General features: G+C 46.0%; 2 protein-coding genes and 1 long non-coding RNA gene across 14 annotated transcripts in view; 1 reads left to right on the top strand and 2 right to left on the bottom strand.

Annotated features, from left to right (window-relative positions):
* NR2C2 (nuclear receptor subfamily 2 group C member 2) overlaps positions 1-2,757 on the bottom strand; it is a 97,984-nt gene extending 95,227 nt beyond the window's left edge. For 3 of the 8 annotated variants that reach the window (XM_077857724.1, XM_077857727.1, XM_077857730.1), the window contains exon 1: positions 2,440-2,756. The gene's annotated coding sequence lies outside the window, so the exon portion shown is untranslated. Of the gene's footprint in view, positions 1-804; positions 907-1,256; positions 1,654-2,439 lie in introns of those variants that run through there. The other 5 variants (XM_077857726.1, XM_077857728.1, XM_077857731.1 and 2 more) reach the window with 3 other exon arrangements.
* Positions 2,758-2,931: 174 nt separating this feature from the next.
* LOC144289523 (uncharacterized) lies at positions 2,932-4,031 on the top strand. The gene is made up of 2 exons (XR_013357385.1): positions 2,932-3,188; positions 3,800-4,031. It is a non-coding gene; the product is annotated as an uncharacterized LOC144289523 (long non-coding RNA).
* An 11,712-nt stretch (positions 4,032-15,743) lies between these two features.
* Positions 15,744-23,576, bottom strand: part of FGD5 (FYVE, RhoGEF and PH domain containing 5) — a 128,213-nt gene continuing 120,380 nt past the window's right edge. For all 5 annotated transcript variants that reach the window (XM_077857716.1, XM_077857717.1, XM_077857714.1 and 2 more), the window contains exons 19-21: positions 23,152-23,280; positions 17,573-17,727; positions 15,744-17,186 (exon numbers count right to left, since the gene is read on the bottom strand). In XM_077857716.1, coding sequence (XP_077713842.1) covers positions 17,150-17,186; positions 17,573-17,727; positions 23,152-23,280 — 321 coding nt within the window. In that variant the 3' untranslated portion in view covers positions 15,744-17,149. The remainder of the gene's footprint in view (positions 17,187-17,572; positions 17,728-23,151; positions 23,281-23,576) is intronic.

Here is a 23,576-nt window from a genome sequence, read left to right as displayed (position 1 = left end):
GTTCGAGTGGGGCTTGAATAATATAAAGCCCGTAAAGGAATTCTGTAAATTGTGAAACACCCGTTACTTTGATTAGCACTATTTATTTCCACTATGTTGTTTTCTGAATAAACTTTTGGCCTGGATGTCGAGGGACAAGCCAAAAGCAGAAGAGCTAAAACTAGAACCTCAGTGTTCTAATCCTGTGTTTTGTCCCTATGCCACACTGCCTAAAAATTTCACCGCTTACATCACTTAACTAGTCCAGACAGCTAACAGCTAATGACAACTCCAATTATGAGTATACACCTGGCAATTTTCTAAGCTCTTTATTTACATGAACTCATTTAATCCTCAATTCCAGAAAAAAGGTTCTACTGCTGTCCAGATGAAAGCAACTGAGGTTCAAAAAAGTCAAGAAAATTATCCAAAGCCACACGGCTGGTAAATGTTGACATTGTTAACCACAACATTATTTAGCTTCTGCCTAAAACATTTTGTGTGTACACATGCGTGTGTGTATGTACATATGGGGGGAAGTGGAGAACAGAACTCAGGTATAAGACCACATCCACATAACTGAGGACGCGGATCAGCGTCTTAGTCACCTAGTGCCAGGGGTATTGGTGGGGTTTGGCAAATATTTTATGAATTAAAGATGGATATAAAGGACTAACAAAAAATTTGAATCTAGAAGTAAAGTGATTTTCTGAGGCTTCCCGCCCCCCCCACCCCCACCCCGTCATGTATCCTTCAGTAATTCATCTGATGGCTACATTTCTCTCTACTTTTTTGTTGTTAAATTGGAGATTTTTCCTCCATTACCTCGGTCATACTTCACAAAGACGTTAGCCTGGAGTAGGCAGAGCGGGATTACGGTAAAAGGTCAGTGAAGTAGTTCCAGCCTCTCCCTACCACAACCGGCCTGTGGCCAGTCACAGCCGACGCTCGCTCCCCCGCTCGCTCCCCCGCTCGCTCCCCGCTCGCTCCCCCGGCGGCCTTCACCCCACGCCGGCTGCGCTCTCTCCCCAGGAAACGTCTTCCTTCCTCGGGTTCCCTCCGTTCAAACCTCACCACCTCGGGGACCCCCCTCACACCCAATCTAAATCAGTCTCCTCAGGCCTTGAACGCATCACTCCGTTTCACCCTTCACGTCTACCCGCCCAACCCCCAGTCCTGGGAAGGCAGAGGCTTTGTCTCGGTGGTTCTCGGCCTGTGTCCTCCACTGCCGCAGACTAGGCAAACATGCATTTATTTAATCGCCGAACGAGAATTACCTCCAAGTCTCTCTCTGTTCTGCCAAGCCCTCAACACCCTCCTTAAGCCTTCCAGTGTCGGCGGCTCTACACCCTTTTCCACAGGAACACCATTTCTCCGTTACTCTGAGGATCACAAAGTAGCCTGGACTCCATTTTCCGAGCAGAGCCCCTCAAACGATCTTGAGAAGGGAGGTCCGGGCCTGGCAAGAACCACCACCATTCCCCCCATCCTACAGTCCAGGAAATTGAGCCTCGGAAGGGATTCGCCCGCAGCCATGCCGACAACACGGGGAGGAGCCCTGCGGGGTGTCCAGGTTCCGAAAAGCCCTTCCCACGAGGCAGCGCCGAGGACTCAAGATGCTTCATCACCTTTATTACTATTGTTCTACAGTGTTCGCCCTGTACGCGCCCCAGACCTGGGGAAGCCGCCCGGCCCCTCGCCGCGTCCCCGCGCGCCCCAGACTCCTAACCCAGGCCGCGCCCCCGCGCGCCCCGCCCCCGGCCCCGCCCCCACCGCCCCGGCCCGGCCTCACGCCGCGCCGCGGCCTCTGCTCCCGCCCCGCAAGGGCTCCCGCGCCCCGCGGGGGCCGCCCCCACTCGCCCCAGCCAATCAGCAGAGCGCCGGGGGGCGGAGCCGCAGGCCCCAGCCCTCCTGTCCGGGCACCGATTGGCCGGACCAGCCTTCGCTCACGAAGTCGCGCCCCGCACCCGCCTCCCTCCTTCTCCTCCACCCTCCCTTCAGGAAAAACGGCGGTTGGGCCGCGGCGGTCCCCAACGGCGGGCGGGAAGCGGCGGGGCGAGGAGCCGGGGAACTAGGGAAGGAGGGACTGCAGGGAGGAGGAGGATGAAAGGGAGGAGGAGGGGAGCCCGGCCCAGCCGGAGCCATCTCCATCGCGAACAAAATGGCGGCGCTGGCGGAGGGCCAACTGTGAGGCGGGGCCGCGGCCATTCCCCCTCCGCCCCCACCCTCGCGCCGGCCGGGCCGGTCAGGGGGAGCCCGCTCGCTTCGCCCGGCCGCGGGCGGGGAGGGGAGGGGAGCGGCCCGGCCCACTATGCAAAGCGTCCGGCGCCGCCGCCGCCGCCCCGTGGCAAAGGTAAAAGGGTCGGGTTCAGCCGCCGTCGCGGCGGCTCCATGTCCGCGCGCCAGGCCCGCCCCCTCCGCCGCCGGCCCGAGCCCGCCCCGGCCCCTTTTCAATTTTACCTCTGGATTTGGCGCCAAAGCGGCCTCGGAGCAGGTCCCGTGTCTGCGGCGGGCGGCCCCCGACGCGGAGGGCAGGGCGCGGGGAGGCCGGGCTCCCGGCGTTGGCGGATGGCGGGAGCCCCGGGGCCGCGGGCTCTCGGGGCAGCAGGCGAGAGACGAGACGCCGCGGTGGGAGCGGGGGCGGCGGGGGCGGGCCCGGGGGCGCCGCCGGGGTCGCGGGGAAGGGGGGGTTTGTTATTGTTTTTGTCAGTGAAAGGTCAGAGTTCGTGACCCCGGTGCCGCCGCCGCCGCCGCCCGCGCGCTGGTAGGAGGAGGGCGAATGTTCTTCTTCCTCTTCCCAGCGCCAGCCTCGCCGCGGCCGCGGGGGGCGGGCGAGCACGCGATTGGCTGGGACGCGCGCGCGCACCGGAACGCCGCGGCCGGCGCTGGTCCGTCCGGCCCCTCGGCGGCCCGCGGGCCCGGCGGCTGGCAGGCGGGCGGCTGGCAGGCGGGCGGCGGGCGGCGGGGCGGCGAGGCCAAGCGGCCCGGCCGACAGGGTCGGCTTGCAGGGCAGAGGGCCGCTCGGTCGTCTTCAAAGCCTGGGAACGCCGGGCGCCGTTATTCGGAAGCCAGCCCGCGCCTCCTGGGGGACGTGCTCTCCCGGTGACCTCTTCCATCCCGGCCTCCCGCCGAGCTGAAGCCTAGGTGTGTGTTGGCCGAAGAAGCCATCTCGCAGCGGACAGCCTGCAGGTCAACGGGATGGCTTATTGGTGGGTATTGGGCGGTTTGTGCCCTACTCTTTACGGATTGGTTTTTTATTCAGGTTTTAAAGCCGCCGGCTTCTGGAGGTATGGGTCAAGGATTGAAATAGTTCAAGACCTGGTATTTACGGTCTCTTAGTGGACATGTGACCCCCATCTTAAGTCCTTTCCCCTCTCCCTGCTGTGTGGGGCTAGTGAAGTGATACCTAGGTTGTATGTAAAACGGCTCTGCAAAACTGCTCCTCTCGACCCTTAGGAATTTGGGGTTGTACGTGTTCCGTAGATGTTCCTCTCTTTTTAAGTCGTGGTTTTGACTCGCTTTGGGAGGGGTGGACCACTTATTTATCTTAGACGCCCTGAAATGTTTTGGCTAAACTCTTCTTGGCCATCGTGCTTTGTAGGAGGAAGATCCTCTGTTTATTGATTTTTTTTTCTTGCATTTTTCATGTTATAAATAAATGCTGAACCCAGGATGGATGGGTTAACCATTTTTCTTAGACATTTACGCTTTGGTCAGGCTGACCCCAGCTTTTGAGTATTTTGTCCATAATCTTCTATTTCTTTTTGATAGGAAATGCTTTATTTTTATATTTTAAAATACTTTATTTTATTCATGACAGACACAGAAGGAGAGGCGGGAACACAGGCAGAGGGAGAAGCAGGCTCCATGCAAGGAGCCCAATGCAGGACTTGATCCCGGGAACCCTCCCCCCCCCATCACGCCCTGGGGCCAAAGGCAGGCGCTAAACTGCTGAGCCACCCAGGGATCCCCAGGAAGTGCTTTAAACACACCATTTTTTTCTTCTCCCTTGTTCTCACTTCTAAAAGAAGTAAATGAGTAAAAGAGTTAAATTTGTAGTGTCTTGGTGAATCACACAGATCCTGAAGCTGGAAGGGGCCTCAAGAAATGATAAGGTCCAGTCCTCTTCTGGCAGGAAGATCTTACAGAAGAGTGGGTAAGAACCAGAAAGGTCACGTGATGTGCCTATGGTAACACGGTATTTTGATGGTAAATCCTAGTAAACATGGACTGCTTTTACAATTGTGTACCCTTTTTCAAAAATTAATTTTTTAATGTTGAATAATGCTTCCAGATATAGTGTACAAAATTCATACATCATTGAGTTTGGGATTTTGTTTTGTTTTGTTTTTGCAAACATGTTAAAATTGCACTAGTTATGAAGTAAATACTAAACAATCATTTACGGTTCTTTCTTTTTTTTTTTTAGAGATTTTATTTATTTATTCATGAGATACAGAGAGAGGCAGAGACATAGGCAGAGGGAGAAGCAGGCTCCATGCAGGGAGACTCATGCGGGACTCGATCCCAAGACCCCAGGATCATGACCTGAGCTAAAGGCAAATGCTCAACTGCTGAGCCATCCAGGCACTCCATTTACATTTCTATGATGGACTATCCTTAGCACTGTGAACAACACACAGTTATTTCATTTTACTGAAGTGTGGGAACTGAGGCCCAGGTAGGGTAAGCAACCTGCTAAATGGTACAGGTGCAATAAGGGAAGCCAAAGTTGGGATCTAGTCCTTTTGACCTTAAGATTTATGCTGTAGGGATCCCTGGGTGGCGCAGTGGTTTGGCGCCTGCCTTTGGCCCAGGGCGCGATCCTGGAGACCTGGGATCGAATCCCATGTCGGGCTCCCGGTGCATGGAGCCTGCTTCTCCCTCTGCCTGTGTCTCTGCCTCTCTCTCTCTGTGTGTGACTATCATAAATAAATAAATAAAAATAAAAAAAAAAAAAACAAATAAAACCATGCTGCATCAGTTTGGCCTGTTGGTAAAAGCGTTCAGTAAATGTTCACTTAAAGGTTAGATATTGAATATTAAAAGTAGTGTAGAGGGGCACCTGGGTGGCTCAGTTGGTTAAGCATCTGCCTTTGACTTCAGTCATGATCCCAGGGTCCTGGGATCCAGCCCAGGATCAGGCTGTCTGCTCAGGGGGGAGCCTGCTTCTCCCTCTCCCTGCCACTCCTCCTGCTTGTGCATGTGCTCTCGACCTGTCTGTAAAATCAGTCAATCAATCAATCAAAAAAAAAAAAAAAAAAGCATAGAAAGGATTCATAATCTTGAGCAGCTTTTCTTTCCCTGAAAAGAGGTGCACACATACAGAGACAGATTGCAAACAATCACAGCAGGTAACAGGCCTCTGCAAATTTAGATCGGTGCTGCCACAGTGCCATTTTTTGCTCCATTGTGTTTTTGCTAGAAGTCTTTTAAAATATATATATATATGTGTGTGTGTGTATATATATATATATATTTTTTTTTTTTTTTTTTTTTTGGAGAAAGCACACTGCACTTATTTGAGGTGGGAGGCAGAGACCGAATCTTAAGCAGGCTCCACTCTTGGTGCACAGTCTTTTTTTTTTTTTTTTTTTTTTTATTTATGATACGCACACAGTGAGAGAGATAGGCAGAGACACAGGCAGAGGAAGAAGCAGGCTCCATGCACCGGGAGCCCGACGTGGGATTCGATACCGGGTCTCCAGGATCGCGCCCTGGGCCAAAGGCAGGCGCCAAACCGCTGCGCCACCCAGGGATCCCGGTGCACAGTCTTATGACCCTGAGGATCATGATCTGAGCGGGAAATCAAGAGTCATGTTTAATGGACTGAGCCACCCAGGTGACCCTGGTTAGAAGTCTTTTTAGTAAAAGTATTTTAAGTGGCTTTAATCACAAAAAATATTCATGCTGTATTTATACTAGCTTATGCTTTTTTTTTTTATACTGTGTTAATAAGTATCTTCATTTGCATCAACAGTACTTTTAACGTTATTTTATCTGCCTTTAAAGGGCTCTTGACTTGGAGGGGGCATAGTAAAGGACTGCCAGGCCCCAGTGGTTGTGAAGCAGTAAGCTTTGGGTGGGGCCTGGCATCAGCACTTATGAGCATCACAGAGAATTCTGATGTACATTACTGGCCTGAACCACTGATCTAATTCCAAAAATGGGTGGCAAAAGAAAAACAAGACAAGACTTTTTGTTTTGCTTTTTGAAATGCAGTTATTTTTTTAAGCTGACCACTACTGAAGATTATTCATTCACAGGGATGGGGGTGTGACAGGAGTGATGATCTATCTGGGAGTATCCAGCTGTTGTGTGTGCTTTATCTTGGCACCTCCCCAGACTGTGAGCTCTCTACTGAACTATGCCTTGTCCCTCTCTATCTTAGCGCTTAACACAGTACGTGGTAAAGAGTGGGTATTTTAGGGGATCCCTGGGTGGCTCAGCAGTTTAGCATCTGTCTTTGGCCCCAGGGCGTGATCCTGGAGTCCTGGGATCAAGTCCCACATCAGGCTCCCTGCATGGAGCCTGCTTCTCCCTCTGCCTGTGTCTCTGCCTCTCTCTCTCTCTCTCTCTCTTTTATAAATAAATAAAATTTAATTAAAAAGTGGGTATTTAATGAATCAGTGCTTTTCCCATCAACAGTATATGGTGAACAGTATTCATACTATCTTCCCACTTTTAAGATGAACTCAGTTAAAGTTTGTTGATTTCCCTGAGCTGGGTGAGATGTGAGCTTGGGGCTGTTGGCTCCTTGGACAGTGCTCTGTGGATGAGACCTAGGTGTTCCTTTCTCTGTCCTTTTTGTTCTCTGAGCAGATTTATTTTTTTTTTCCACAACAGTTAACTAAATAGTCTGTTTTTCAGTCAATTATTAAGTAATTTGTGAGCTCCTTGAGAGCAGGAACTATATCATGGAGTTTCATTTTATACATAGCACAGAGTAAACATGTTTTTTGCCATCCAGGGTTATTTAAATGATAAATGTCAATGAAGACCAAATTTTGGTTAAATAATAGTTGTAGATATGCTAAATTTTTCAAGGTACTATTATTAAGCAAAGTTTTTTTTTTAACTTGTAAAAATACTGCTTTTGTAGTAGAAATTATGGTTTTCCTTATTTTTGTAAACTAGGAAGACTTATTAATTACCTTCTGAATTTTGTATCAACTTTTCTATAATAGCTTATGCTCTATACTATGTATAGTAATTTATGAAACTTCTGTTACATCATTTAGATAATTATGACATGTTTATAAAATAAACTGTTAAACCTCATGTAATTATTAGCCTTATTTTTTAAGAATGTGGAATCTAAACAGATGTAATAAATGAGTACCAGATTGCATGTTCCTTATCGTCACACATTATCTTGTTTAATCTTCAGAATAACTTTGTGAAGTGGATGGTATTATCTTGTTTTTATAGCTGAAAGAGTTTGAGGCCTTCAACAGGGCAGCGTGACTTCTCCAAAGGCAGGTGGTGGAACGTTTATCCATAGTTATTTCTGCTTATTTCTCTTCTTCTGTCCTTGAGGACTTTAGGAAGAAAATCCTCTTCTCTCCACCTCCGTGATTCTCTGGAGGTTGAGCTCTGTCACTGTGTAGGCTAGTTGGAGAGGTCTCAGGTTCTGTATACTTGGCCCTTGCTTTTCCCAGGAAGAGAAGAGAGACTGAGCTTGTGGTGGACTGGTGGGACTGGAGACACAGGGACACACTGTGAGAGTGGGTTCACGAGTTCCTCCAGAATGGCTTTTGCTGGGAGGTTTGCCCTTTTAGTTTCTGTCCTGAGGGTTCCAGGGCCTTGAATGGGTATTATTTCAAAGTAGTATTTGGTATCTTGGTGTATGATGAAAAATTAGATCATCTTCCCTTGATCCCCTGTTTTAGAATGCAGGTTGCCTAATTTGGAACTCTCAGTCTTGAGGTTGGGAGTTCTTTACTAGTCCCGCACCACCACAAGAGCTCATCACTGGAGCCTGCTGGCCTTTTATTCTCAAAGTCTAAGTAGTGGCACTCCTTGAGGTTTTTGTTTTTTTAAAGATCTTATTTATGTATTCATGAGAGACACAGAGAGAGAGGCAGAGACACAGGCAGAGGGAGAAGCAGGCTCCATGCAGGAAGCCCGATGTGGGACTCGATCCCAGGACCCAGGAATCATGACCTGAGCCAAAGGCAGACACTCAACCACTGAGCCACCCAGGTGTCCCACTCCTTGAGTTTCTTGAAGAGATTATATCAGCCTCACAGCCTGTTCATTATAGGCCAGAAAAAGCACCTCAAACACCTCAAAGCCAAAAGTCCTTTGGAAAAGCCTTCTGTGCTTTGCTTTGGGTCTTGGCTTTCACCTTGGGGAGGCTCTGGGTCACATTTGGCTGCTCCTCCACTGTTCTCTAGGTCTTCCCTCTGTCATGGCTTCCTAACCTTCCAAAGCAACTCTACCAGGTGCCCCCTCCCTACCCACCCTTCCTTCCTTCTTCCCTCCCCTCTACTACCTGAGTGATCTGAAACAGCCATTTCTAGCTTTATTCTGTTAATAAAGTTCTTTAATGGCTTTGCATTGCTTAGGGCTGAAGTGAAAGATGCCTAAAGTGGGGACAGTGTGGGTTGGGTCTGGCAGGTATTCTAAAGCTGGTCAGTAAGCTGAGATAAACCCTATTGGTATGTTAACTGGTCACCGAGACACCTGGAGAGCTCACTAGACTTAAAGGGACAGCCCCCCCCAAAAAATAAAATAATAAAAAAAATTAAAAAATAATTTAAATAAAAGGGACAAGCCCCCTCTCAGCATCTGGAATGCAGCCAGAAATGCATATTTCAAGAGAAGCCAGAAACCCAGATTTGCAAATGAAATCTGACTTTCAAATATTGGTAATATACAAATGGAGTTTTAAATGTGCAGGCCAAACATTATCTCTTAAACATGGTTCTGGGTCTCAGAACTAGTTTGGAACCTTTGACTAATCACATAAAATCTGAACTGAGCCAGGGCCACTGAAAGGCTGTCACATAGGTCTTTTCAGCCCCTTTCAGATTAGAACACCATTCAGTGGTGGTCTTACAATAAAAACACTTGAACTCAGAATTTCAATTCCTTTTATAGAACATACATTTTAATCTGTCATGGAAAGGGAATTTGGCAGTCCTGAGCCCATGTCTCCAGGTTGAATGCCATAGTTCTCATTCTTCCAGAGCACACGTTTACTGTCTCCTGTCAGGGTGGGGAAGGGCAGTCACTTGTCTCTATAGAGTTGGGCTCAGGGGATCTGAGGGTCTCATGACTGCTTACAAAGACTCTCAACTCATCCTCTTGTTGGTTCCACTCTAGCCTTCCCAGACGCCCGTGCCTCCAATCTCCAAGCTTCTTGAGAGCAAGGGCTGGCCCTTGTGTCTCACTGGAGTCCCTCCCGGCAGGCACTTCAGTATTAGTTTTCTCTGCTAATTCAGCTGCTGCTGTCCATGCATGTATCCTCCAAAAATGAGTTGACCATTTTGATATCCTGTGCCTTTTCTTTGTCTTTTAGGTTATATCTTTTTATTCATTTACTGTCCTTTTAGTAGGTTTTGGAAAAGAGCCAAGAAATGCATGTTTTCTGGGTATCACTGCGTAACTAACCACATCCCAACTCAATAGCTTAAAAAAACACTTTTTAACATCACCATCTTGCAGTTCTAGGGGGTTGAGATAGGAGGTTCTCTCTGGAGGGCTCTTGTGGTTGCACTCAGAAAGTAGCTGGAGCTAGAGTCCCCAGAACAGGCTTCCTATCCTGTCTAGTGATTGGTGCTGGTTGGCAGTATGGACCCTGACGTGACCTTTCTGTGTGGCCCGGGCCTCCTCGCAGCATGCTGGATGCATTCCAGGAGTATACACGCAAATAAAGTGGCATCTTATATAGAAGCCACTCCTCTGATACTCCTTGAGCCATCACCAAGGCCTGCCCAGGTTCAAGGCGAGAGGATCGCTTGATGGCAGGAGTGTCTACGTCCCTTCCGTTGGGAGGAAAATGTGCAGGAGGGCATCGACTGTGGCAACAGTCTCTGACAGAATAGGCTCCCATCTCACGTGTTCAGTTCACCTTTTCAGTGGAAGACCAGAGTGTTCTTCCTAAAACAGATGTCGAAACTGTAGGGTAAGTGTAGTGGCCCTGAGTGGCCTGCCCACAGACAGCCCTTTTTGTCTCTGTTTTTGTGACTTCTTCCATTCACTCTGATAATACTGACTATCCCATTTCCTGGATATGCCACATGGTATCCTACTCATTCTCACATACTTTACTCCTGCTCTGCCTCCTGGGGCCTTCTAACCTCTTTTCTCTGTAACGCCAGCCCTCGCCAGCCCTCGCCAGCCCTCGCCAGCCCTTCTGCAAGGTGGCAAGTCACACCCCCACCCAGTTATTTACTGATCTGCCTCAGGCACAGTCCCTTCACTGCTTTCCATTCTCTCACAGCCCTTTCTCAACCTCTACCTTGAGAGTGTTTGTACCCAACTTCTCAGGTGGTGACCTCCTGGAGGTAAATAACCGTGTCTCTAGTGCGTAGTACTGTTAAAATAGCACCTGAGCATTGCAGTGTTCCGAGGTCCCTTAGGGTTCTCCTGGGCTTACGTGCACAACATTCAGCTTTTGCTCTCTCTCCTTCCAGCAGTCAACTGAAAAATTTTACCACCAGGGAACACAATCCCAATCATATTAACCTTTCTTTCCAGCTAATTAACCCTGGAAGGAAATACCATGTATTCTTGAGGCTCTAGGTTTGTTGAGCAAATTTGATTTGTTCGTAGACATTTTGGTTATGACTTAGGTAACCAGTGTTTCTCTGTATTAGGAAGGTGAGTATCCGTCAACTGTGCATCAGAGTTTCAATCAGCAGAGCCAGTTTCCAGAATAACTGAAAATTAATCATCTTTCAGCTGAGGATGGCAGTTGAGGGTGCCGGTGGCAGAGTACAGGGTACCCTGGATGTCTTGGCATATTCCAGATTTGCTATCAATGGATTGTGGGGCTTCAGATGAGTTCCAACTCATGAGTCTGTTGGCTCGTAGGTCATTTGAGGCTGCACCACCTACCAGGGTGGAGGAGTGTGGAAGGAAGAAAGTGGAAGCACTCTTCCAAGTGGTAAACTGAGGCATTCATGAGGGTGTTGAACCTCAGAGCTCAAAACTCTTGACCAAATCCCTGAACTAAACATCTAAATCTTACAAACTTTGAATGTGAAATGCACTGTTAAATATATTTAAAATTTTGATAGGGTTTTTAGCAAATGTATTTATTGTGATTTCACCCCCCAAAGAGAGAACTTGTCAAGAAAACACCATGTTGCATCCTCTGTTAGAAGTCTTATCTCTATAGCCAAAAAAAAAAAAAAAAAAAAGTCTTTATAGCCTTACTAAACAAAGGAGAGAAAGACTGTTCCCTTATAATTTTTCACAAAGAAAGCTTAATAATGTCAAGGGACATATCTGGAAAAAGGAAAGGGTTTCAATGTTATTTAAAAGGCCATTTGGGGGGCACCTGGATCACTCACTCAGTTGAGTGTCCCAACTCTTGATTTCAGCTCAGGTTATAGTCTCAGGGTCATAGGATGGCCCTGAGTCAGGCTCCATGCTCAGCATGGAGCTAGCAGTTTTCTAGAGTCTCTCCTTACATCTCTGCCCTCCTCCCACCTGCTCGCACTAACTGTAATAAGTAATAAATCCTTTAAAAAAAAAGCCATTTTCTTCACATCTTTTTGTCAGGTGGGGGGGGATGTTTTTGATCCTATATAGCAAGGGATGGGCTTGTATAATGAGACCAATATCTTGATTATTTGTAAAAATGAAAAATCTTTGTTGAGTAGGTGAAAGGTTGAGATTTAAGAGAAATTAGATTGCTGCAGTGAAAACTAATGGTCATTTTCCACCGTGCCCCATAAAATAAGGTTCAGGGTCAGTCACACTGAATGGTATTACAGCTGTATTTTAAAAAGCTGTCTAATTTTATGCCTATAACAACTTCCATAATTATACATGTTGGAATAATCAAGTCTCATGCTTTGGGGTATAGCCAATTACTGTAGCGATCAAGAGGTAATTTATTTTCTCATGTACGTTGCTCACAGCAGGGCAGCTCCATTATGCATTCATGAAATTCTAGTGTGGCTGTTAGGGGTTGTTAAGTGCAGGCCAGTGGATTTGAAGGGCCACAGATTTATTGGAGATGGCAGTTCTTTTAAGTCTTCATCTTCTCCTTGTACCTGAGACTTTAAAAGGAGTTTTTAGGAATATATAGAATTATTTCCTATACTTGACCACAAGACAGATTTTTGGATATAGCTGTTGGTGAGCACATTGGACGTACAGCCAAATCCTTCCTTTCCCTCCGAGTCTACCTTTGGAGAGAATGTGAACTTGCTCTTTTGAAGGCGAGATCCTAATTTTGAAAAGAACTTGAGGTCATTTAGGGCAGTTCTCACTTGAGTGGGGAAATCTTTATATAATAAACCAGAATAATAGTCACTGTTGCAAATAAGCTTTGGGAATCCCTGGCATAATAACATGTTGTTATTCCAAAGTTCTATGATATTTGCAACTCTCAGCTCCTGGATAATTGTTGTAACTTATAATTTACACATACCAGTGACAGGAATATGTTACTTTGCTTATAGGTGTCTGGTGCCACATCCATTTCCTGATCAAAACTATTTTTTTAGCTTTACCATGAATTTTATACCTCCCCCCTCCTTGTAGTATTTTTGAAGCATTCAAAAAATAAAACTGGCAGTGTCCTTACATTTGAATGTGTCTTTAGTAAAGTCTTTTGTTTTGGTTCATTATATGCCTAACTGCAACTCTGTGCTCCTTAGTTTTTCCTTACCTGACAGTCTTAAGAAGCTAGAGGTTTAAAAACATTTTGAAAAATAAGTTTTGACCATAATCTAGAAGTATAAATACATTTTACATCAACAATCAGTAAATCCTGTGTACGTACACACACACACACACACACACACACACACACACACACACACACACGGTTGAAACCACAATAGTTCTTAAGGACGAGGGATACGCCCTGCTGTGTTCTGTTCTGCTGTGCCTGTGGGGTGGGGTTGTGGGGAGGGAGCTGGTTCTGGTCCACTACATCGATTTCATAATCCACTCCTAGAGTTTAAAAAAAAAGAAATAAGGCTACAGACCTTGTACACTGTGTCTTTTCTTTCTCTTCCCCTCACCCTTGCTTTCTTAACACGGATTTTATTTTGTACAAGCCTCTCTTTCACTCTTGTGGAAATGCTGCCTTTCTATGCTTGCTCTATTATAACGGTACCCATGAAGGACTATCAGAATGAGGCTTGTTGTCCATCTGTTCTGTCCACATAGGATGCCATTTCCTGTACAACATCACCAGATTATCAGTGCAAGGAAGAAACTGAGGCCACATAGAGAACGTGCTCCATGGCCCCCCACACTCCTTGCATTATGTTGATCCAAACCATAGTCTTTTTTCCAAAAGATGTGGTCCAAAGAATGGATTTTGTGGGTAGATCCTCAGCAGCTGTCCTCCCCTCAGCCCCCAGCTGACAGGTCCGTCCCTGAACGTGTGGACCTGGAGCAGCATGGAAGGCCTGCTGGATGCTTCTAAGAAAAAGCGAGTACAGAAAGAGGAGTTAGTCCCCCCTCCCTGGTGCCTGTAAACAGGGGAACCTGTAGCCCAGCCACTAGTGGCAGTCACTCCTCAGTCTCTGGAGAACCAACCCTGGAATCAATCGGGCTGACACCGGACAGCAGATTAGAGAAACCCAAAGAGCTTGGTTCTTAGGGATACTGTCGAAGTCAAACTGCCCTGGTTTTGGATCTCCTTATAGAGCTAATTTCCTGTTTAAACCAATTTGATGTTCGTTTTCTCTTACCTGCTGTTGGAAACAGGCTTCTTAGTGTGGACACCTCTGTCCTTTCAGCTGACCATCAATATATGGAAGCACAAAAACTCCCATGATTATAGAAGCCACAAAACATGGGCTGAATCAATTAGAATATTCCAGCATGTTGTTGATTCTGCCTTGTAGCAGAACTCAGCTCCAGCTTGGTCCTACCACTCCTCAGCCCAGGTGACCTCGGTCCCTACTCAGGGCTTCAGTGTTCAGTGATGGACATTTACACTGTCAGACAAATGCAAGGCTGGGCTGGATGAAGAACGGACTCGGACCTCATCACCCTTCAGTGGTGGTAGCAGGGCTGTCATCCTGGGCACCAGCCCGCATGGCATGCACCCCAAGACCCACCCACAGTCCACACCCACACATGGGGCCAGGCAGCATCCAAGGGAGAGTAAGCGGCCAGCTTGTCTGTCAGCCTGACCACAACTCAAAGCCTACTTCTGAGCTGTGCAAGAGTCATGACCATGAGCCAGAGACCTGACCAATGTTCCTGGACACTTTGTTTCTAGTGTGCTTTGTGTTAGTGAGCACGGACAGATTTCTTCCGACTTACTAAGACCGATCCAGGTGGGAAAGACATTGTCTGCAGAGAAGGTGTGAAGCCACTAGAAAGCAAGGGCTTGCTTTCAGCGCAACTCCGGTTTCACAAAATTTTACTGATTCTGAGAAGCAGGTGGAGGCCTACCCTACAGAGGTGTTTTCCTGACCCACGTGTGAAGAGCTCAGGGAGAGGTCATTCAAAAATCGAGGGGGAAATGACCCGATGACCAGAGGGAGCTCAGCCTGCCCCTGCCAGGCCCTCTTTAGGCCCGCTTTCTTGCTTGCAATTTCCGTGGATAATAAGGAAGGTCTTGGCATATTGTCTTCATCTTGTCACAGAGCAGGGCCCATGACTTCTTTTACTTTGTACGATGCAGGCCCATCCCCGTGGGGTTACGGTTTCCAGCCTGCCTTCTTGAGTGTTTGGTTTGTGCTTATCCCTGCACTCTTTGGGAAGCTGGAATGGTTTCCATGTGACAGGTGAAAACACCAAGGCTTGGAGCCCCTGAAGTGAGTGACTTTGCTCAGGGCCTGCATGCTCTCTTTTGTGGGATACAGCTTGGCACAAAACACAGCCCCAGCTGAAGGCACACAGCAGAGGAGCTGCTCTGTGCCCAGGGAGCAGGTGGGCAAAGCAGAAACCATGGAGCCTTGGGGAACATGGTTATGGCATCAAAGCTGGCCATTTCTCCAGCCCCGGGGCCCAGTAGAAAGGAGCACCCTTAGGCTAGGTGGGTGCCTTCACCTGAGTTACTCTGAGTAGGCCCCATGAACCTGTAAAACTGGCTGGTCGAAGAGCAGGTCAGGGAAGGAACAGCCAGCAAAATTGGCCAGGAGAAATCCGCTGAAATCGATGAACTGTGGGAAGGACAGGAGAGAAGGAGTTACAGGTAAACCAGATGGGTCCTTGCCCAGTCACACGGGAGCCGTGGAGGATTTTAGTGGCCCCTGTCACTTCCTTTTATAAAACTGACCCAGTAGGGTTTATCTATAACTCCGGTGTTTTGTATTAGGGGAAGTACTTGGTGAGAAAAGCTCCATTACCTCTTCTTTTCAGAGCATCAGAAGTAGGATGTTACATGGTACAAGAGGCCTTCGTAATTCTACGCATCTGGAAGCCCAGAGACTGACAGTGGCCAATGGCGCACAGGAGATTGGGGAAACTCCCACTATCTAGTGCTGAGATCTCGCTGTGCTTTTTAAAGGCTCAGAGGCTCGAGGAGCCCCACTTAAATATGTCTGTTGATGAAAATGGTTGCAGTGGAGCTGATCCCTCAAAAATTAATAAAAAGATGTCTCATCACTTAGTTTCAATCATGAATTAAATGTTTAATGCAAACATTTTAAAAGAGAAATTGCAAACTAGAAAAAAAATTCCCCTGAAAATATTTAATGTAAATAACTCCTTGAGATGGTGCTTTATACAAAGGGCTTGTCAGCAAATGCCTTTTTGTTTAGGGGACAGGACATCAGGAAATGGTATGATTGTTTTCTATTTCAATGAGAGTTAACAAGGAATCCCACCTGGCCCCACCCCTACTCTGCAAACAGACATCTGTGCAGCATGATGAGCAGCGGTCCTCAGCTGGAGGTGGCTGGGCCCAGGTGCCCTAGAGTATCTTCAAGCCACTACTTCTGTGCCCCCTCACTGTGTCCAGAGCCACTGGCCAAGAACACTCACTAATCCACCTTTGGATTGTTATCTTTTCTCTCTATATATCTCAAGGTTTTGGTAATACAGCCGAAAGATAGCCATACTGGCAACAAGCTCAGGTTCTCAGACACCTAATGCCATCAGCTCATGTTGGGTAAACACAGGAAGGCACACAATAAATTAAAGCAGACCCTCTCTCCTCAGGGGGTTTGTGGTGACCTCCAGGGTGGGGGCTGGGTTAGCCAGCGGCTGAGCTTCCAGCACTGGTGTAGTGTGAGGACCACCCTGGGAAGGAGGGGGTCCTGTATTAATAAGTCGTGTCAGTATACAGGTCTCATGAGCAAGAGGAGGAGAAAATCCTTGCCTTCTTATCCAGTGCAGTGCGGCCTCCCCAGTAAGGAGCACCCTCTCCTCCGAGTGCTGCTCACTTGCCCACTTGGTGAGGCCCAGCCATGTCTGCACAAATCAACTGTATGTACACCCTTGTTGTGAACTGGCGGCAAATTAGTCCACAGGACTCCCATCTGCTCCTTACTTAAGTGAATCACTTGGAAAACAAAACTAGAGGTTGTAGCTCAGTAAAACAATAAAGTGCTTTCGATGAGGGTAGCTGTTATTTACCAGTTGCTTCTCGTTTCACCTGAGGCACTGACACCAATGCTATGAAAGGTGATGATGTTTACCATAGTAAAAAAAAAAATTGTAAAAGCCTGTTTCCACTAAAAAGCCTGCATTTCTAAAATGTACTTTTTTCCTATTGTTTCCATGTCTTCACGTTACTAAACCTGATCTCACTACTGGGTAAGGAAATAGTTTATGCTGGGGTGGGGTGGGGTTGGAGGGTGGAAGACTCGAGAACAGAAAAGGAGCAGTTCATAAATATTCCTTAAGGGTTCCACTTGTGACGGTGAGAGGGGGAGGTTATGGCAAAAAAGATGAGGCCCCGTGCTGAATCCAGATGTGAGTCCTGATAAGTGGAGACACGGAGACACAGATTGGCTTCTGGAAGGGTCCATGTTCAACCTAAGACTTTATTCTGAGTCCACATACTTGGTAACTGCTATAACACGCTTGCATCTTCCATGGCCTCGATCCACCTGTAAAACAGAGGAGAGGGAACAATTAGGTGTCACCGCTCTGTGACTCCGGTCAGAGAACTTATAAGTGACCAGGTGGACAAGGTGACTGTTAGCTTGATGTCAGGAACCATGTCATATTCATATGTGTTTCCCTAGCATTTAGCAAAAGGGCTGGAACACAGTGGAAATGTCTGCTGAACCAACGTGTGCCTGTATGAACGGATCATGATAATCTTTTTAAAAAATCTTACAACCAGGAACAGGTAGTTCCGTTGTTCTGCTGTGGCCCAAAGAGATTTGATGAAACAGGATGGCTGGAACAGAGAGAAGCTAAAGCCCTGGGTAGTAACTTGTTTCCTTCTAGAGGGAGAGGCAAGGACATATAGGCCTAGGTATTTGGGTACCTTTGAGCCGAATTGGTATCCTCTGCTTTGAAGCTATAAAATAGGGTTTTCTTATGGTAGAGGTGAAAAATAGGTCCTACTTCACTGCTGCCCTCTTCCTTCTCTGGGGCAATGGTGAAACCGAGCAGGGGCATACTCTCCATGGCCACTGTGTCCTACAGAGGAAAAAAGCGAAAACTGGTATTAAACACGGCACTATACATACAGTCAACTGCTCAGTATTTACGGTTCCCTCCGATTTAAGATACACGAGGAGTCCTTCTGTGTGAGGTAAGCTTTGGCAACACTGGAATAACCACTTGCGTACTCTCCCCCCCCCCCCCCCACTCATGCAGATCAGTCATGCAGAGAGAAAGAAACTTAACACTCTGTCACAGCCTGTTAAGGTCCAGGCATTTGCATCTTCATACTATCTTGTTGAATCTTCACAATAATCATAGAAGGTGTCCCGTCACTCCTGTTCTAAGACACTGAGGCTCAGGGAAGGTAAATAACTCCCTCTCTAAGATCACACAATTTAGTAAGGGGCAGAGAGAATTTGGACTCATGACCACCTTCTAACACTACATTCTTTCTGCTGACTTGATTAGTTAGTGACTGTTTTCCAGAATTACTTCAGAAAACATACCCTGTACTTGTTCCCTCATGCCCTCATCCACTTAGGGTGTCTGTGCTATAAAGTTGCTAACAATTTGATGAGATGTACACAGAGAACATAAGTAGATCTTAAAATCACAGTACTCAGTGGAAAAAAGATTTTTGTATATAAAGATATATTTACATGTATTTATGTGAAGATACATCCTTATCAAATACAACTTTATGAAATCACACATGAAGAGATACAATTAGTTAAGCAATTAGTTAAGATATAATTAGTTAAGAAGGTGGTGGGAGGAGAATGGGGATAGTTGAGGTTGTGCATAAGATGCAATCAATTTTCAAAGACTGCTGTATCAGGAAAAGCATCTGACAAAACTCAGTATCGATTCATGATTTTAAAAAAAACCTGTAAGCAAACTAGAAGGGAATTTCCTTAATCTGAGGGCACCTGAAAAATACCTATAGCTAATATCCTACTTAACAGTGAAATACTGAATGCTTTTCCTATAAGATTGGGAACAAGACAAGAGGGTGCTTGCTCCCAACAATTAAACTCAAAATTGTACTGAAGGTCCTAGCCATTAAGGCAAGAAGAAAAACATAAAGTTCAGAAATAGAAGAAGTTAAACTATCTGTGCTTGCAAAGGATTTGATTATTAAACAACTACTAGAACCAATAACCAATTTAGCAAGGTCATAGGATAATCAGTTTTTTCTATCTGTTTACTACCAGGATACAACTGGAAAATAAACTCGATTCAAAATAGCATGCAAGGGGCAGCCTGGGTGGCTCAGCGGTTTAGCACCGCCTTCAGCCCAGGGCAAGATCCTGGAGACGTGGGATTGAGTCCCACATCAGGCTCCCTGCATGGAGCCTGCTTCTCCCTCTGCCTGTGTCTCTCTGCCTCTCTCTCTCTCTCTCTCTCTCTCTCTGTGTGTCTCTCATGAATAAATAAAATATTTTTAAAAATAGCATGCAAAAAATAAAGTTAACAGAAATGCAAGAACATAAGTATATGACCTCTATACTGAAACTATAACACATTAAAAGAAAAAGTAAAGAATAAGTAAATGAAGATATATGCCACGTTCATAGATTTGAAGATTCAGTATTGTTAAGATACCAACTCTCTCTGAATTGATTCAACAATCCCTGTAATAATCTCAGGTGTGCAGAAATTGACAAGTTTATATGGAAACATAAAAGACCTAGACTACCCCCAAACAATCTATAAAAAGAACAATGTTGGAGGGGCACCTGGGTGGTTCAGTTGGTTATGCATCCAACTGGTGATTTTGGCTCAGGTCGTGATCTCATGGGTCATGGGATTAAGCCCCATGTCAGTGGGGAGTCTAAGATTCTCTCCCTCTGCCCCTCCCCCGAGTCCTGTGTGCATGCACGCTTTCTTTCAAATACATAAATAAATCTTTTTTTGGGGGGGGGGGAGCAGATAGGTTTTATTCCATCCTCTTCCTGCCCTAAATAAATCTTAAAAAAAAAAAAAAAGAATAATGTTAGAGGCTTACACAACCGGATTTCAAGACTTACTGTAAAGTTCTAGTGATTAAGGCAGTAAGGTAGTGGCATAAGAATTGGTAAATATTTCACTGAAATAGAATAGAAAATTCAGAGATAGCCCCAAATGTATATAATCATTTGTTATTTAATAAAGACACCAAAATAATCCTATAGGGAAAGGAAAGCCTTTTTCTTTAACAAGTGGTGGTGGAATAACTGGATATCCATACGGAAAAAAATGAACCTCAACCCCTATCTCACACCATACTCAAAATTAATTTTAGATAGACCTGAATGTAAAAGCTAAAACACTGGAGATCCCAGAAAGCAAATACAGGGGAACAACTTTTTGACTTGCAGTAGACAAAAGTTTCTTACAATATGAAAGGCAATAGTCATAGAGGAAAACACTAATAAATTAGGTTTTATGTTAAAAAAAACTTCTGTTCACCAAAAGAACAGAACAAATTCATTAAGAAAATTCAAAGGTAAGCCACAAAATATTTATTCACAAAACATTTATCTGACAAAAGACTGGTATCCAAGATATGCAAAGAATTCTGTAACTCAGTAATAATAAGACAACTTACTTTTAAAAATGTGCAAGAGATCTGAACAGACATTTCTCAAAGGGAAATACACAAATAGCCAATAAGCACATCAAAAATATTAGTCATGGGACGCCTGGGTGGCTCAGTGTTTGAGCGCCTGCCTTTGGCTCAGGACATGATCCCGGGGTCCTGGAATCAAGGTTTGCATCGGGCTCCCTACAGGGAGCCAGCTTCTCCCTCTGCCTGTGTCTCTGTCTCTCTCTGTGTGTCTTTCATGAAAGAATAAACAAAACCTTTAAAAAGTATAGTTAGTCACTAGGAAAACCTAAATTAAAACCCCACTGAGATTCTTAGTAAATTAATGACTGAATACTAAGTGTTAACTAAGATGTGGAGCAACCATAACTAACTCTCCCATTTACATACATTGATGAGGGCAGCCTAAGACGGTAGACCACTTTGCAAAAGGTCTGTTAGTTTCTGATAAACCAAACATATACTTTCCTATGATCTAGAAATTCCAATCCTAGGTGTTAACCCAAGTGAAATAAAAACCCATTTTCATATAAAAACCTGTATACAGAAGTTTAAAGTGGTTTTATTCATAGTTAACAAAAAAAACGGAAACAACCCAAACGTCCTTCAACTTGATGAAATGGAACAAACAAATGGTGGTATCAAATGATCACAACATGGAATACTACTCAGCCATAAAAGGGAATGACCTACTGCTGTATTCAAAAACATGTATCTTAAACACATCCTGCTGAGTGGAAGAAGTCACATTTCTATGTGATTCCATTTACATAGAAGAAAGATTCTAAAAGAGGTGAAACTAATCTATGTTGGAAAAAAATTCAGAACTCTGGGGACAGGAATAAGGTAGGGAAACATAAGTAAATGATAGGGGGGGGTCACAGTATAGAGAGTGAAAACTGGCTATCCATTTTATCAAACGATTTTTCTTTGATGGAATTTGAAAGCTTAGTCCTTTCTTTTAAAAGCATTTTTTAAAAAGAATTTATTTATTTATTCCCGAGAAAGAGAAGCAGAGACACAGGCAGAGGGAGAAGCAGGCTCCATGCAAGGAGCCTGATGTGTGACTCGATCTTGGGACACCAGGATCACGCCCTGAGCCCAAGGCAGACGCTCAACTGCGGGGCCACCCAGGCGTCCCTGAAAGCTTAGTCCTATCACTGGTATGGTCTTATTAAGATATTGTACAAGCTCTTTATGGGAAAAACTACTTTGGAAACATACTTGAAATCCACTTTTTAAAATCAACTTAGGGGGGATCCCTGGGTGTCTCAGAGGTTTAGCGCCTGCCTTCGGCCCAGGGTGTGATCCTGGAGTTCCCGGATCGAGTCCCACATTAGGCTCCCTGCATAGAGCCTGCTTCTCCCTCTGCCTGTGTCTCTGCCTCTCTCTCTCTCTCTCTCTCTCTCTTTCTGTCTCTCATGTATAAGTGGACAAAATCTTTAAAAAATAAAAAATAAATAAAAGCAACTTAGGGTGTCACTTCCAACGACAATCATTGCTCAGGACCTAGAAACTTTGGGTTTTCCATTCCTAGACAGGATTCACATCTTTGGTGGTTATTTAATCATCACTAACCCTCTTCACTTGTCTAAGCCAGCATTTCTTCTTCCCAAAGAGTAGTCCATGGGGTAGAATAGTTCCGTGAGACACTCCATGAGGAAGGGCCAATGATCAGGCCAACATGGGAAATCTCCACAATACACATGGGTACATTACAAATTCTGAGAAGGACTTCTGTGAGGCACCCACTAACTGCCTACTCAGGGTCCCCTCAGAACCCAGTGTTTAGATAACCCCTGTGAGCATCCTGTGTAATACCCACTTAGAAGATGCTATCCTGGGCTGCAGGTAGGCATTTCAGCTTATTCTGGAAAGATCAAAATTCTCCTCAGTTCCTCTGTGGGCATGTCAGCAAGGGCTTGGCTCACATAGCACTGGAGTTGCACAGGCCCACTGTGGGTCCCCCTGTGTGTCCCTGCTGGCTTCTGGGATTCCCAGAGGGAGTGGCAGGCTGCGACCATCACAGCTGCAGGTCTTTTGTAAGCTTTATACACCCCAAAAGAAAATGTCTCTTCCACCTTTGCCAGCATCCACGGTCAGGGAGGAAGGGCCAACCCTGAGCTGATGCGAATATCCTCCTGGGGTAAAGCACACACCCTCTGCAGCTGGGCAGAGAATACTTAAGTCCCGTTTTCAAAGTGGGTTAGGTGTGGAAGCCTCCAGATGGTGGGGCCTACACATAGACATCTTTCAAACTATCCTCCAGGTTTAGCCTGGGTCAGGACCAGAAAGCTCCCTGCTATATAACCATAGCCCACACATGTCTACTTTGGCAGAAGGCTTGACTTCCAAGGCCCTCCTACATTTTAGATATAAAGGTAAGATGCTCTCAAAGAAATAAAAGCTTACGTTTGATTTAGTAGAAACATTACCATGAAGCAATGTAGTTCCCTGGTAAAGGAAATGCACAGAGCAAAAAAATGTGGTATATTCTTTGTTCCAAACAACTGAGGTGGAGAGCAGAAAGCAGCCTGCTCTTATGGAGTGTCTGGCTTGTGCTAGGTGCGGGCCTATGACATTCAAACACCTGGGCGCACAGGTCTCATGCTGTACTGCCTTATTTCCACAGAGAAATGGTAAGTTCTTTTGACTTGGAACCGAAACATGGTTGTGTATCCACAGCAACACTCAGCACATAGTGCTGCTCGACACAGACTTGAGTGACATGAGAACTGGAACCAGCATCCAGCCTTATGCTGCCCTGCAGGTGATGGGGTGTTGTGCACACCCAGATGGACATTCTGAGGTATGAGCTTAACCTGAGGGCCTTCACAGGTGAGAGGAGAGAAAACACAAACCACCACTACCTCACTGGCCATGTAGGTGTAGAGCACTTTGCCTTTGATGACAAACCAGAGCTTCTTCCAGTGCCTCTTGCCTTTCTTGCACCGGCTGAGATAGCCACTGATGGCGGAGCCCTCTCCAGAGGCGGCCACCTGACAGAAGAGAAGCAGAGCGGTCAGGACACCAGGTGGTAGACATGGTTCAGACAGAGATAAAATGACAGTGCAAACCAGTTGGCAGAGTGTTTATACTACTTTGAAATCTGAGACTCGAATGAGGTCTCAGGATACATCCAGCACCTCAAAAGCACCAGAACAGTACCAGGCTTTAAGACAGGATTTACTGAATGGACTCAGGAGACCAGTAATCAAAAACTACCTTCAGGAGTGCCATCCCAAGTGGTGTTTCAGATTCTTAGCTCCCTCTCCCCAGCCCCCAAGGCCTCAAA

The sequence above is a fragment of the Canis aureus genome, chromosome 19, assembly GCF_053574225.1.
Source record: "Canis aureus isolate CA01 chromosome 19, VMU_Caureus_v.1.0, whole genome shotgun sequence".
NCBI lineage: Eukaryota > Metazoa > Chordata > Mammalia > Carnivora > Canidae > Canis > Canis aureus.
Note: the sequence above shows the minus strand (reverse complement) of the source record. Positions and strands in the feature narration are given on the sequence as shown.